The sequence below is a fragment of the Amblyomma americanum genome, chromosome 11 (genome assembly GCF_052857255.1).
Source record: "Amblyomma americanum isolate KBUSLIRL-KWMA chromosome 11, ASM5285725v1, whole genome shotgun sequence".
Taxonomy (NCBI): Eukaryota; Metazoa; Arthropoda; class Arachnida; order Ixodida; family Ixodidae; genus Amblyomma; species Amblyomma americanum.
Genome location: NC_135507.1, coordinates 20,553,767 through 20,568,174, shown reverse-complemented (window position 1 = coordinate 20,568,174; position 14,408 = coordinate 20,553,767). Strand labels below are relative to the sequence as shown.

Here is a 14,408-nt window from a genome sequence, read left to right as displayed (position 1 = left end):
GACGCTGTGGAAATGCACCTGATTTGGTGACTCTTTTTTGCTGTATGGTCTTGAACATGTTACGTAGAGCCACAGTAACTTAGAGTCTCGGAGGTGTGCCATTTCTTGAACAGTCACATATTTTTTTGACTGTGTCAAATCAAAATAGCATTATGTTGCTACTGTTGCGTAGTAGCTGCCGCAGAGTTGCTTGTTTTTGCTAATGAACAGATATAGATTTCCTGATGCGTTTTTTGGTGGTGGTGGTGGTTATTGTTTAATTAGGAAGCGTTTTGTCTTTGAGTATGTGGTGCTTGGAGTTTAAAAAAGCAGTTTGTGCAATTCTGGTGCTATGCAGGCATTCTAGATCCATTAGGAGTGGGTACACTGATTGCTTTTCTGCGTTGTTTATTGGAACTGAGTGGAACTAAGCGCCTCAACGTTTTCAGCCAGTTGATTAATGTTCTCAGGGATCTGTTCCTCTGATGATTGAAGTTTGAGCATGGGCACAGCTTTTTCAAAAGAGGGCATGGTGTGCTACTGAAGCTCATTTGCCAGTGGGCATGGAGGGAGACTGTGAGGAGCAGAAAGCTGCTAACTGGCATAAGTGTGAAAAGTCTGCCAGGTGAAAGGGAGTCCAATATGGCCAGTTGTAATCATTCAGAGTGCATGTAACAGTACCAAACATTGGCATGGGGTACAGGCCCACTTGCAGTGATAGTGATCCAAAACTATGGGGTGTGCTTTAACCTTTGCCCACATGTGCTTGAGAGTGTGGCACAAAATTTGTGTGTCAGACAAGTGGTGCTGGCACACAGAGATGATTGACGTCCTGGGCAACAGATGGCATGTGGCTCTTTGCCCTGTGTGCTTTGGGAAATTTCCCCATGGGAAGTAGGGATGTGGGTATTGAGCAAATAACTGCACTGACCTGAGAATAATTGCACCCACCTGAACATAGCCATATGTTGCCGAAGTGGGCTGCAATGTGTCATGGTTTTGTGCTTTAAAGAAAAGCCTTCAGCTCTGATGGCCTGAGAAAACTGTGTAGCCTTCTTTTATCGTAATATTGGTGCAGTCAGGGTTCTATTATTATTATCATCTTAATTATGTTATCTCACCAGCATGTGATTGGTTTTCAACTGGTTGAACTTTTTGAGACGGAGTCATGTCTGAGAACGGGGTGTTTCTTTCTGCACTTCCCGCTCCATGCTGTTGGTAGCGAATTGCACAGTGGCTGTAGGCTGCTCAGCTTAAATTGCAGTTATTTGGTGGCTGCTGTACTGTCATCTGCGTTTTTTTTTTCTCGCACTACAAGGAAGCTCAGGGGGGATGTCTTTGTTTGGGCACAGCTTCCTCATATGCGCAGCCACTATTATGAGATAGCAGGTGACCACCATCGTCCCACCTGGCTGGTGGCCACACCTACCGCCCGCCCACTGCCAATCGTCCTCCTCTCCCACCTCTCCCCATCCCTCCACCCTCTCTATTTCCACTTGTAGGGGAGAGGGGGGAGACACTGGACTAGGAATGACTCAGCTCATATGAAAATCATAGAATCAGACTTGGAATAGAATTAAGAGTTGACTAGAATTGGAATAGATTGGTAATTCGAATTGGAATTGGAAACTTTTGTTGACTGCTTGCTCCTCCTCCCTCTTTCTCTGTTAGGCCAAGGAAGTGGTGGACGACATCAAAGCCTTCATGATGGGCAAAAGCCGAGGCAGGTGAGCCAGTGCGACATGCTTTGTTCCCCCAGCCCTTTGTATTTTGTTGTTGCAGTGCTTTGCTATGGCCAGCATGTGCAGAAAATCAGTTACTTGTAATTTCAGCCTCAAGAGTGCTGTCATGCTGAATAACATTGCCCTGAAGCCCTGAGTGGCTGCAGAAAAATTAGATTTCTGATCACGTGGAGTCTTGTGTCTGTAGTCTGTGTTTCTGGCTGTGCATGACTGCAGGGACAAATGATGGACAAGGCATGGGGAAAAAAAAGTCACCTTAGTGCTAACTGTGGTTGCTTGTGCTGTGTTCTTGTTTCCACAATAACTAACAGCAGTGGTGGCTAGACAGAGCAGAAAAGACCAAAACATCAGTTTTAGTTGTATACAATCAGCAGCGACCAAATTTAGTACACTTGAAATTATAATTTTGTTTCATGGCAGGCATTCCTCATTGTTGCAGCATTGGTGTGTGCTTATTTGTTCACGCCTTCACTTGTTTAATTGCATTATTATGCTGAAGAATGGGGCACAAAAAACATGATGCAAAAAAGATGGCTAAGAGTGACTAACTGGAGTTTAAACTCAAACAGCTGGGACATCACGAGTAGGGGCACGCAAATATTGAAATTTTTGAATTCAAGTCGAATACGAGTATGAAGAAAAAATTCCTTCAAATATAGGATCAAGTATTGAATATTTCTTCAGAAAAAAAAAAAAGGCTAACGTTATTGTCTTAAAATTTTTTTTCAATACTTAGTGTATGGTCTCTGCTATGAGAATTAAATGGATCTGGACCAACGCAGCACTGCACAAAATAAAAATGACATGTGCGAAGATGTATGCTGATTCATTAGACAACATAACAGTGTGCAACCTGAGACGTGGTTGTGAAAAATGAGCTACAAAATGAGATCTATGATTGACACATGACTGCTGCTAAAAATAATGTTAGTAGTAAAGTATGATTAATTTTGACTTCAAGGCACTAGAAGAAATGCCGGAATTATTTGAAGATTGAGTTATAAAATCATTCCCCTCCCACGTTGCAATGCACCTTGCAATAGGCAGTATTTTTACACAATTGCTTGACCTGCCAGTGAGTGACACCTCAGCTCGGCCCGCTTCGAGAGCCCCATGCTAAAATCATTCTGCAGGTGTGCGTTCCCGCATATTTTATTACAGTTGACCAAAGCGAGACGGCAGTACTCATGCTAGAGCAGGGACTCTGGAATTTTTTTAATGAAGGGACAAAACCTCAAGTTTTTTATTTATTTATTTATTTTGTCTTTTATTTAAATATTAACCTTTGTATTTTTGTTCGTATTTTTCTTATTTTGCACTACTCTTAGGTAGTACGTATAAAACTTGGAATGGACAGCTTTAAAAAGATGTACAAACGGGGAGTGATCGATTGCATTGAAAAAGGTTGCGCTTAGTCATTTTCAGTTGTTCAAATCATGCCCATGAACAGGGGTCAGACAATCAGTGACTTCTGTTGGGACATGATTGGTTTACATTACTCAGATGAAATGCTTTACAACTGGCTACAAAGCCAACTTGCTCAGCTCCATTGTGCTTTTTGTTCAAAACGTCCTAAAATTAAAGCATTTGTCAGAGATTTTTTCCGAATGCAAGTTGGAAACTGGCCCCTCTGGGAAATTCTTGGGGAAGGGGGAGGGAGTTTCGATCGCCACCCTCTCATCGCACCCCTCCCCCCCTACTCTTCTGCACTAGGGAGTTGTGAAGGTGACAAAACGAGTGCCATGAATGTGGACATTAAGTATGAAACACATTATAGAAGAATCAAACAAAAAATGCACACTTTCACGTTGTGATTGTCAGAAGTTGGTGATGGGCAATTTTATTTTAATTAAGTGTGGTACGTGGGAAAGCCCACTAGTGGAATTGCACATGAGGTGTAAGCAGTCAGCGCTGCCAAAGCTAGCTCGCCTGTTTGCACAGGCCAAGTCCAAGCCCAAGAAGTAATTTGTTATACAACCAAAGTGACCACCGGCATATTTCGTTGCGGAAAATCTCTATTGCCGTGACAAGTAACTTCGTTTTATCTCTTGCCACATTTTCGCCCTGCGACTCAGTGAGAATGACATGCGGCGGTAAATACGCCGCGGCTGGTAGGGCGAATAACCCTTACTCATTCCGTGGCTAAAAAGTAGTTCACACTCAGTGATAATTATAGCCAGAGGGCCCAAACACTGGGCATCTCACAGCTTTGACCATGATTTTCAGTGCTACCACTTAGTTTTATACCGCTCTTTGTTTTCATCCAACTGCTCACTGAGGCTTCGAGAAGAACAAATATTAGTGGTGGAGTAATATGATAGTGATGGACTAATATGGTTTTGTGGCTGTACTACTTCCGTAGCCTCCGCAGCATTGTCTGCTACGTATGAAACAGAGTTTAGCAACGTCCGAATATGAACAGTACACACAATAAGCGACAGAGAAGAAACTGAAGAGAATGGCAGTGCATGGTTTTCCTACACCTTTTACTCAATCTTCGGATAAAATGCCCAGGTATTGTATTTTACCACGGTCAGATTAATATAAGTCGGTGGTATTTGGTTGCTGCCAAATATTTGGAAATTTCCAAATATCCATTTCTCAAGTAGAATATGGACAAATCAAGAAACCTGTTTCATTTGTATTTAAATTTTCAAATACATATTCGCACACCCCTTACCACAGGACCTTGTTGCTGATACTTGCATCCTGAAACAAACAGCAAATGTCCTATACAAGTAGCAGTAAACTTCAATTATATGATGATGATGATACATTATTATGGACCTGTTCTTGGTGCATGATGGCCTCAGTTGCCTATGTGCCATAAAACACTACACAACACAACAACATTATTATGGACCAATGGCATCTAAGGCCGAAGAACGCCATGGCACAAGGTTGTTTCTTCTACACAAGGTGGGGTCAAAGACTTATTTCCCAAGCATTTCACCCCAAAAGAAGCTGAGCATGGGGCAGGGGAAAGCTTGTGCCCATTGTATCATTGGTACGTACCCGGTGGCACTGGGGATCGAACCCCGCACCTTCCACATGCGAGGTGGATGCTCATACGACTAGGCCACCGCTCTAGTAACTTAATTACAATAATAATTCAGTAGTCTACATCCACTTTCTCATGATTAAGCCTTCCCCCTACTCTGGTGACTACCCAGGCGCAGTAGTCATGACCGGGGCTCCGGCCTGCCCCCACCTCCAAACGTTGCGGCCCCAGAGCCCCCCGTCAACGGCGGCATCAACGTGCGTGAGCAGGTGAACATCTTCAATGCGGCTGCTGTGTCACAGGGGTCTCCACCACCGCCCTCACATGGCCCCATGCTCCGTGGTGGACCGCCACCCCATGACAAGGTAGAGGCGCACCATGTTCGCGGAGTCGCGGGCGGCTACGCGCGTGAGTCCAACGATGAGACCAGCTCAACAACAAGCGAGAAATACGAGCGCGACGTGGTGAGCAGTGTTTTTATCTGCTCCGCTAAATTCTTGTGTACATTGTATCATTAGTAGGAGATGGCAGCACATTGGTGATGTGAACGGGCAACACTTAAGCACCCATATTAAGGGCTTCTTACTCTAATAGAGAAAGAAATTTGCTTTACAGATCGCAAGTTTGTAGCAGACGCGAACAAACTGCCCAAATTCGTCATTCAGCCTTCCAGAGTGGTCACAGCAGGGAAACCAGAACTGTTTTAGTGAACTTTATGGCATAGCTCAAAGCGTGCCATGTCCAGAAATGCCCAAGGGACCGTCATCAGAAACTTTGCACCCTTTTCCACAGCGCTTGTATTGCAGCAGGATTTAGAACGCAGCTGTTGTTCCTGGTGAAGCTTCAGGGCACATCTGGCTAAGGAACAAGTTACAATTATGAATCTCCTGCTGACATTTCAGAGCTGCGGTCTGACCACTTCGCAGCTGCAGTGATTAAGGTACCTTCAAAAATAGAGGGGGAGACAGTTGGCACCGTAACCCGGTTGGTAGAGCACTGAGCATGACATGCGAAGGCAGTAGGTTTGGCTTCCTCCCTAAGTATGTTACCTTTATTCCTTTTTATTGAATTTTCTAAATTAATCAGTTTTATTCTCTAAGCCGCAAAAAAAAACAAATTACTAGTAGCATTCATGTATGCCTTCCTAGGTTTCAACACTACTGGCTTCCTTTGTATGCTGCTGCGGAGTTATTTTTACAGACATCGACTCCGTCATGGTGGGGGTAAACGAGAGGCTAGTTTTTTATTTCGGCCAAGTGGCACCTACTGCAGTTTGCAGTGTCCGCTGACTGTTAAAGCTGATGTGCTTCGATACTTCTAAAATGCTTCCTTGTACTTTTGTTTGCCACCTAAAGCACCCAAAGGGAGACTAAATTTGTTAAAATTGTCCATACAGCATGCCGTCTGGTGCTAATGTGGGATCACTGTCTGACGTTGAGCTGTGCTCTGTCCATAGGCCATCCTGAACCACTGTTTCGATGACATCGAACGATTCATTGCCCGGCTCCAGCATGCTGCCGCTGCGTACCGGGAGTTGGAGCGTCGCCGCAAATCGCGCAAGAACAAAAAAAAGGACCTCGGAGGTAAGTGCAGTGACACTACAAGGTGCACCATGAATTGCTGCTGCAGTTCGTGGCCATGTTATACTGTGGGGACTCGTTGAGCACTGGTAACGGTGACCGAGCAGAGTGACAACAGAGGGACAAATTATACAGCTGGTGGTGACCATTAATCAGGTTTATTCTATAGAGATACATGAAGGAACAGTTGGGGAGAGATTTCGCCAGTTAATTTTGCAATTTTGTCCTTGTACTGTGCCATTATGTTGCAGCTCTTAATTTTTAAACGGTTGCTGTTACAATAGGTATATCAGGCCCTGAACAGGCATGACCCAATCTGCGCACTTGTCTTTGCCAGGTCTCATAATCTGGTGGGGAAAAATTCGAAGGTTTTGTCGACAACAGCTTTGAGGGCCATACATATTCAAGGACTCCTAAATGCCCACAGACCTACGTTTGGGAAACTCTAGGTTGTGTCAGTTATCGATAAAATCCACTATCTGAGATGACTGTCAGGCTATGAACAAGTTTGATGAATACCTCATGTTTTGCATTCGCTCTAAGTTAAAGGGTCCCTGAAAAGCGTGTTTGAGGGTGGCTATAAAATGCTTGCATTACATACGGCACAGGCTACCGAGTGCCACGGGTTTTCACCCGACACCGTCCACAACGCATCATCTAGTGCTCGTTACGTCAGTAGCGGACTGCTATCATTGGTTTGCCATGCCAACTCCGCCTCTTAGGGAATCCCCGTGTCAGTTGGCAGCCGGCGGAGGGGCAGAATGAGTGGGGCCGGCGTAGGAGCGTCGACTTGCAAAAAGTGACGATATGAGAGAGAATGGCACGGAGACTCAGAAATTCATATTTTGACTACAGATAACTCTACTTGCACAAAATGCATTAAAATGAATTCTTGCTGGAGAATATTTGTGAAGTGGCATCTGTTAACATCCTAGGCATACCAAAACTTTTTTGTGTGCCCTTATCAGAGCCCCTTTAACACAGCAGGAAATTGGGATATACGACTCACATGCATATCTTTTGTTTCATCCTTGAAATTGCAGATGGGATGCTGAGCATGCGTGCCAAGCCACCACCAGAGCGGGAGTTTGTCGACATTCTGCAAAAGTTCAAGCTGTCCTTCAACCTTCTGGTGAGCTGGACTCTGCTTTCTCCGAGTTGTGTTGCACACAAATACATGGAAAATTGAAATACATGCAAAGGCTATTCCATGGCCTCACATGTAATTTCTTGTTTAAAAAAGAAGAAAAGACATACCTGGTTAATAATCAGCGCATATATGTTTTTTTTTATGCCATATTTATAGCTGTATGTTTCTCCGGCTGATTGGTTTCTCCTAGCAGCATTGTTTACTGCTGAAAATATGACACACTTCGAAACATGTGCTAATGATTATTCATAGCAAATGGTGTCCTTTTTAAGTGGTCGTATGCATTTATGTAGAGTGTGTGATTTTTCACCACAAGACGTCTGACTTTCAGTTTCCTCTGTGCTACTTATTTTGATTTTTTGTGGTACTACTGGGTCAAGGCTGCACATAACCCTAGGAGTGGAGAAACGCCTATACTGAGAACTCTACAAAGTGTGTGGTTGCTCTATGGCGACTGCTTAAACAATGGAGAAACTAAGAAAACAGAATATTCGAGTAGAGACAGTGGTGCTCATTCCTTGTAAATGCCTGGCTGCCTTTGAGATGTTTGTTTGCAGCTTTTGCAGCTGGTCGTAATGATGTCTATAGGGGTAATGCAGTTCAGAGGAGGGAACGGACTGCAGCCAGACATGCAACGAGGAGAACAGAGTGGACTGCCGAGGATAAGGAAGTACAAGATAGTTAAAGAGATGAGGGGTGGAAATCAGCAGGTTGTAGCAACGTCTAATAGTTTACCCATACATCCTCTTTGTGGGCTGCCGGGCTTCATGACTGTCAACAGCGCAGGTTTGTGTACTATTTGGTGTTTAGGGTAGCTGTCTGCATGACATGCTGATGCTAAGTGGGATCTTGTGGAAAGCTTGGTGTCTGCCAACCCACTTTGTTTGTCGCAATGCAGGCCAAGTTGAAGAACCACATTCACGAGCCCAATTCGCCGGAGCTGGTGCACTTCCTGTTCACTCCGCTGGCAGTGATTGTGGATGCGGCACGGGACTGCGGCCGCCCTGGCACGGGTGCCAGCCTGGCAGCTCGCGTTGTGAGCCCCCTGCTGACACGCGATGCACTCGAACTCCTCGCCAACTGCTGCACCTCCAAGGAAAGCGATCTCTGGCACAGGTCAGTTGGTCAATATTTGTGCCATTGGTTCATTTAGATGTCTCTTGACCATTGCACAGATTTGTTCCTGATTTATATACTGTGACAGTTGATTGTTTGGCGTTTGGTTTACACTATCAAAGGGGCATTTGTAGTCTTTGAAGACACGTCTGGAAGCATTCAGAACTATAATGAAACCATATATATATACCTCTGTTTTCATTTCCATATGGTTTCTATCCAGCTGCATTTTTGAACACTCCATGCTTTCTTTTCTGACAGGTAGTAGTTAATTATGGTGAAAAGGTGTCTTGATTATCACTCATTTATTTATTTATGCCACGGTTTGTTGAAACGTTGTCAATTCTTTGCTCAGTGGGATTTGGTACAGAGGGGAGCTTCCAAGGGCTAAAGGACAGGTGTCTTCATGGATGATTTTATTACCTTTATATTCAGTTTACAGTAGAACCTAGAGCCCTGTTAATTTGACCACCATCGGTTTGGGAGTTTGTATGATTCGGACTGTTGCTGGAGTCCCACCAGACTGCTTAAAAATTTTAAAAGAGGTCTTAAAACGAGGTGACGGTTACCCAGGTTTTTGCCAAAGAAATTTTACTGCCACGCGAATGGTTTTTGGCAATTTTGGGCAGGGGGGGGCATTCTCTCAAGAGAAAAATATACAACAGCTGTATCTTACCAATACTCACCTACGGGGAGAAACATGGGAGGCTAACGAAAAGCATAAGTTCAGGATAACGCAGCGAGCTATGAAAAGAAAAATTATAGGTGTAGCGTTAAGAGACCGGAAGCGGGCAAAGTGGGTGAGGGAACCAACCACAGGTTAATGACATCCTATTCGAAATCAAGAGGAAGAAATGGGCTTTGGCAGGGCATGTAATGCGAAGGCAAGATAACCGCTGGTCTTTAAGGGTAACGGAGTGGATTTCATGAGAAGGCAAGCATAGCAGGGGGCGGCAGAAAGTTAGTGGGCGAATGAGATTAGGAAGTTTGCAGGCATAGGGTGGGGGGAGCTGGCAAAGGACGGGGCTAGTTGGATAGACGTGGGAGGGGTCTTTGCCCTGCAGTGGGCGTATTCAGGATTATGATGATGATGATTCAGTAATTAGACATTCGGATAACTTGGACGTTTTTTTAGTGGGCTAGCACTAAGGGTTCTACTCAGACGAAAAGCTGTTGTCTGTCAGTTTGTGTGGTCCCTAGTCTGTCCTTGATGAGCCGATATATATACACACTTGGCAACCTGCCTACTGGATTGTTAGCAGACTGCACACCATTGCAGGTGGCAGTTCAATGAATGATTGATTGCGAGAGGTTACTTGGGAAGTCAACATGAGTCTCACAAGCTCCCCCGGTGGTAGCAGCTGTCATCGCAGGGTAGTGGCGCATCACTTATCCGCTGCATCACTGCGCCAGCATTGGTATGAGGATTCCTAGGGATCTATGAATGTAGAGAATGATCAGTTACACCTATATGGGTATTAACTCATTATTGCTATCCGAACAACTTCTATTCATGAACAACGGAACTGAAATGAAAACCGAAGTGCTTGTGCACCTAATGCACATTTGGCCTAGCTACGCAAATCGGCTGTCTTTTTTTTGTTTTCACCCCCTTGAAGTCTGAATTAACGAGGTTTAAATAAATAGGTAATCTGCAGTTGTTTGTTCAACAAAATGCCTGGACGATTTACTCATGTGGTTGCTTGTTTTCAGCAAAAGAACTAACTGCATGTTGCAGTTGGAGTATCAGCCAGGATTCCAAGGGAAGGCAAATGCAGCAGGCAGTGTTAAAGACTCGTGGGCATATGGCATCAGAAAATTTGAGAGGATAACATATCTGCAGCTGGTGCAGGAGGGCGTTAATTAGAAGCCATGGACTTGTTTGAGCACATACGACCTCCTTTATAGACCAAAGTTCTGCCCTTCACGTTGTTCCCGACTCACTGCATGATCTGTGCTTTTGCAGCCTGGGTGATGCCTGGGTGGTTCCACGAGACATGTGGAAGGGCTACGAGTCGGAGACCTACCAGCCCGTCTTCTCAGATGGCTGGGCCCCCGACTGCAGCGGCTCTGACGACCAGGCCCCGCCCCCCGCACAGCCACCGCGCATGCGGCGGCGGTCACAAGAGGAGGTCAGTCAGATCTTCTTGAAGGGTTTATATGCTGTGTTTCATGCCTTTTTGTGCTGGCTACGTGCGCATACAAAATGTAGTTTGTCAGGTGCCCAAAGTACAGGTGAGCATTATTTGCTGTGACAAAGCTTGTATACCGTGACTGGCAATGTCCTGCACTTTGTTTTACGTCTTTCTGCGTTTTCGTGTTGCCCCTCACCGAGACATTGAAAAGTTTGGAAGACATGGGGCAGAATAATATACGGCTCATGCGCCTGTTTGCTCCGACTCCACCCGCGCCCAGGAAGGTAGTTTGCTGTGACTGTAAGTTGTATAGTCTGAGGGTTCAGTAACGCAATGCCCAACTGCCTTGTTCATGGTTCGCAATTCCAAGCGTGTCATTGTTTACCACTCCATACTTTCATGAAGACTGGCACAGTGATATGCTTTTATGGGTGCACTGCTCGTGTAGTTTCCACAATGGTGGATGCTATGCGAGCTACAAAAAATAGGACAAGGAGAGGCACGTATACAGCTAGGAAAGGCACTGTGTTCTCTTCATTATGCATTATTATATGGATTATGCATGCTTAAATAACATGGGGACAGAGTGGCAGCTGTCATGAATTGGCCATAGTGAGTAATTTTTCATTATACCTTGACAGTATAGTGAACCTTTGCCCACTAGATCATCAGATGCAAAACTTGATTGCTTGCTTTTTTTGGGAGGATGCTCAATAACAAACCTTCACAGAAAGGAGGGGTGCCTGCCATTAATAAAGTTTAGTCATATGTAGCAAATAGTTTGGCATTGTTCACATCTAGCAATACAGGGACAACACTTAAGAGAGGCTAAGTGCGTTCGCTACTGCAAGATCTGTTTTTATGTCAGGCTACTCACTTAGAAGTTCACAGTTGTGTTTCATGCTTTATCTGATATCAAGAAACTAAAATATTTAAGGCCCCCAGAAGAGTTCAGGAGAATGTCAGTACTAGTTGTGTTTGACGTGATTAGTTTGTGACTCCTGAGTACCCCACTGCTCATCAAGTGCAGTTTGAGCAAGCAGCTATTCAAATGCAGTACAGGTCGGTTTGTAGAATGCCAAGTGTGCACTTGTCTTTGTAGTATTTGTTCCTGCAAACAGTGCTAATTCCAGTGTTAATGAATTGAGTGGAGAACAACTGAAAATTATGCTCAGCTGTATTGTAACTACTCCATATAACCATATTAGTGTTTAAATGCAGTCCTTCTACACTGTGTACAATTCAGTCTCAACTATGTGGCCTTTGTATGCAGGGATGATCTTCTGTCCTGTTAAGCTGAACAAACATGCTTTCAATGGGCTCCTTCTATACCTGAGTTGTTTTGCTCTGGACTTCACTGCCCTACGCAGATGTGTGGTTTAGGCCTGTTGGGACTAAAATTATGTAAATTGGCATGGACTGATAACTAGCAAGATTGTGTTGAGGATTATATTTTTGTTATTTGCTGTGCAATGACTACGAGAGCCTAGTTGGTGACGAACGAATCAACGAATTAAGAAGCAAACAAACAGAGGCTAGACTGCCACGAAATGTTATAGTATTGCTCTGATTCCACATCTACTCTAATGTACATTCTTTTCTTGACAGGTGGAGAAGGATGTCAGTGCTCAATAAAGTTCGAGTCGTGAGTGACTTGATGCTCCTCTTTTAATTGCCCTTTTCGTCATGTTACCCTCAGGTGGAACTGCGCGATGTTCCTGACTACCATGCCCACCGTGGAAACGTCGTGTCCTCGCAGCATGACGTGGACAGCCGCTATGGTGGCAGTGACTACCTGAACGAGCGTGCAGGCACGTCACCTTACGACCGGGGTTTCTCACCGCGGGCGGATCACATGGAAAGGCAAGTCCTTCTCCTGCATGCATCTAGAGGAATAATAATGGTTCTGTTTCAGCAAAAATAGAGATGCAGATCTACTTTTGCATACAGCATGCGGGATTTGCAACAAACGCATGCAGATCATGTGCACATTAAGCATGAGGTATTGTACGCTGAGTGTCGTGGGGTTTTCAATGCAGGCCATGGCGTTCGAGCAACTGAGTGCAAAGCAGCTGTTCTCGGACATTGGGGGTATACCTTGAGCATTGGAGACGATAGTTTGTACTGCTTTTTTGTGTTAGTAGAGTAGCCACATTAATTTTTCTTCACGTGGTTGTTCAGTTTATTGCACAGTGCTTTAAGAAATTGATTTTTTTCATTTATTGCATTAATTTTTCTCCTGTGCCTGCCTTGAACAGATTTATTTATTTATTTTTCATTCCTGTAGCACCTGTACACATTGTTGCAAGAGGGAATGTGAAAAGTATACCGCACACTATTAAATCTGAGAAAGAAAAACAGATTGCTTGGAACAAAAATAATGTAAACAGTTTCACTGCATATCACCGTTCACAGTGCACTGTGAGAAGGGGGCTGCAGTGAGAAGTGCGTGCATGGAGAGGAGTAAACAGAGCGTGCTGTGCTGCATTCATGCTTTTCCTAGCAGAATTTAAGAGTTATGGAAAACATGGGCTTGGGCTCTTACACTAGTACTGTTGGTGTAGTACACACACAACACCGTCTTACAATTAATGTGTGAGTAGAGTTGGAACGTTGTAAAGTGGCTCGTTCAAGTCTCTTTGCGTCTGTGTGATGCGGAACTCCTTCTAGAAGACTGCTGTGCTTGAGATTGAGTGGCCCCTTTGGCGCGTTCACTTTTTTGAGAGGTGAACCCATGTGCAGTCTTTACCAAATGTTGCACTTGACACAGGTGGGCCTTTTTATCATAAGGCTTTTGTGCATCTGTGACTCGGTCTCTCCTTCAGTTCTCGAGTTGACTAGATCTTTCTTTGTCTTGTCTGTCTGGAGCCTCACAGTTCTTTCCATGGGGCCTCCACACTTCCAGTAAGTTTTAGCACGCTTACTTGATCACCATTTTAAGTCTTAAACAGCAATTTGCCATTACTATACAGATTTCAGGACAACCGCTTCTTTCCGTGCCTCTGCCAAGTGTTGTGCAAATTGGGGACAGTGCACGGTGGTCTCGCCATCGACGCTTTTCAAGGTTATGAGGTGCCAACGAAAGGCATAACCAAATCCACATTCATAGTTTGTTTATTCTTCCCCATGCCATGGGCTACGTTTTCTTCAGCCAGCGTTGCTGAGCCTAGTGCCTTGCTGGCACTCCAGTCGATGCTCGTACTGGATTCCTTCCGAAGCCACTGCACTGATGCGGGGAAGGCTCACCTCGCCGAGACCGGCACCGACTTTGTTATAATGCCTGTCGGCATGACGTCCATGCTATAGCCACTCGACGTGTGCCTGAACAAGCCGTTCAAGGCACACATGAAGCGGCTGTATGCCCAGTGGATGGCTGACGGCCTTTACGCCCTCTCACCGATGGGACGCGTGCGAAGGCCCGATATTCCATTGCTGTGCCAGTGGATTGTGGATGCGTGGAAAGTGATACCGGCCGACTTGGTGCGCCTCTGTGCATTCCTCGAACAGACGGGCTTGACGTCCCATCTGTTCTCCGCCAGGTAGTTACACGCAGTGAACGAGCGCTCTGCGAGTGCTTCCTTGAATGATTAACTGCTGGACGCCCCACTCCAGCTGTATTGAACATAGCGCTGTGTGCGTGTGTTTTTATTGCTTCATCATGAACTTAGCACGCCCGCGACCTGTACATATTTATTATTGTGTACA

The 14,408-nt window shown here is 45.0% G+C and overlaps 1 protein-coding gene across 2 annotated transcripts in view; it reads left to right on the top strand.

Annotated features, from left to right (window-relative positions):
- Positions 1-14,408, top strand: part of LOC144110234 (uncharacterized) — a 74,268-nt gene that overhangs the window by 37,106 nt on the left and 22,754 nt on the right. For both annotated transcript variants that reach the window (XM_077643072.1, XM_077643073.1), the window contains exons 7-13: positions 1,651-1,706; positions 4,895-5,186; positions 6,179-6,305; positions 7,346-7,434; positions 8,351-8,568; positions 10,535-10,700; positions 12,403-12,566. In XM_077643072.1, coding sequence (XP_077499198.1) covers positions 1,651-1,706; positions 4,895-5,186; positions 6,179-6,305; positions 7,346-7,434; positions 8,351-8,568; positions 10,535-10,700; positions 12,403-12,566 — 1,112 coding nt within the window. The remainder of the gene's footprint in view (positions 1-1,650; positions 1,707-4,894; positions 5,187-6,178; positions 6,306-7,345; positions 7,435-8,350; positions 8,569-10,534; positions 10,701-12,402; positions 12,567-14,408) is intronic.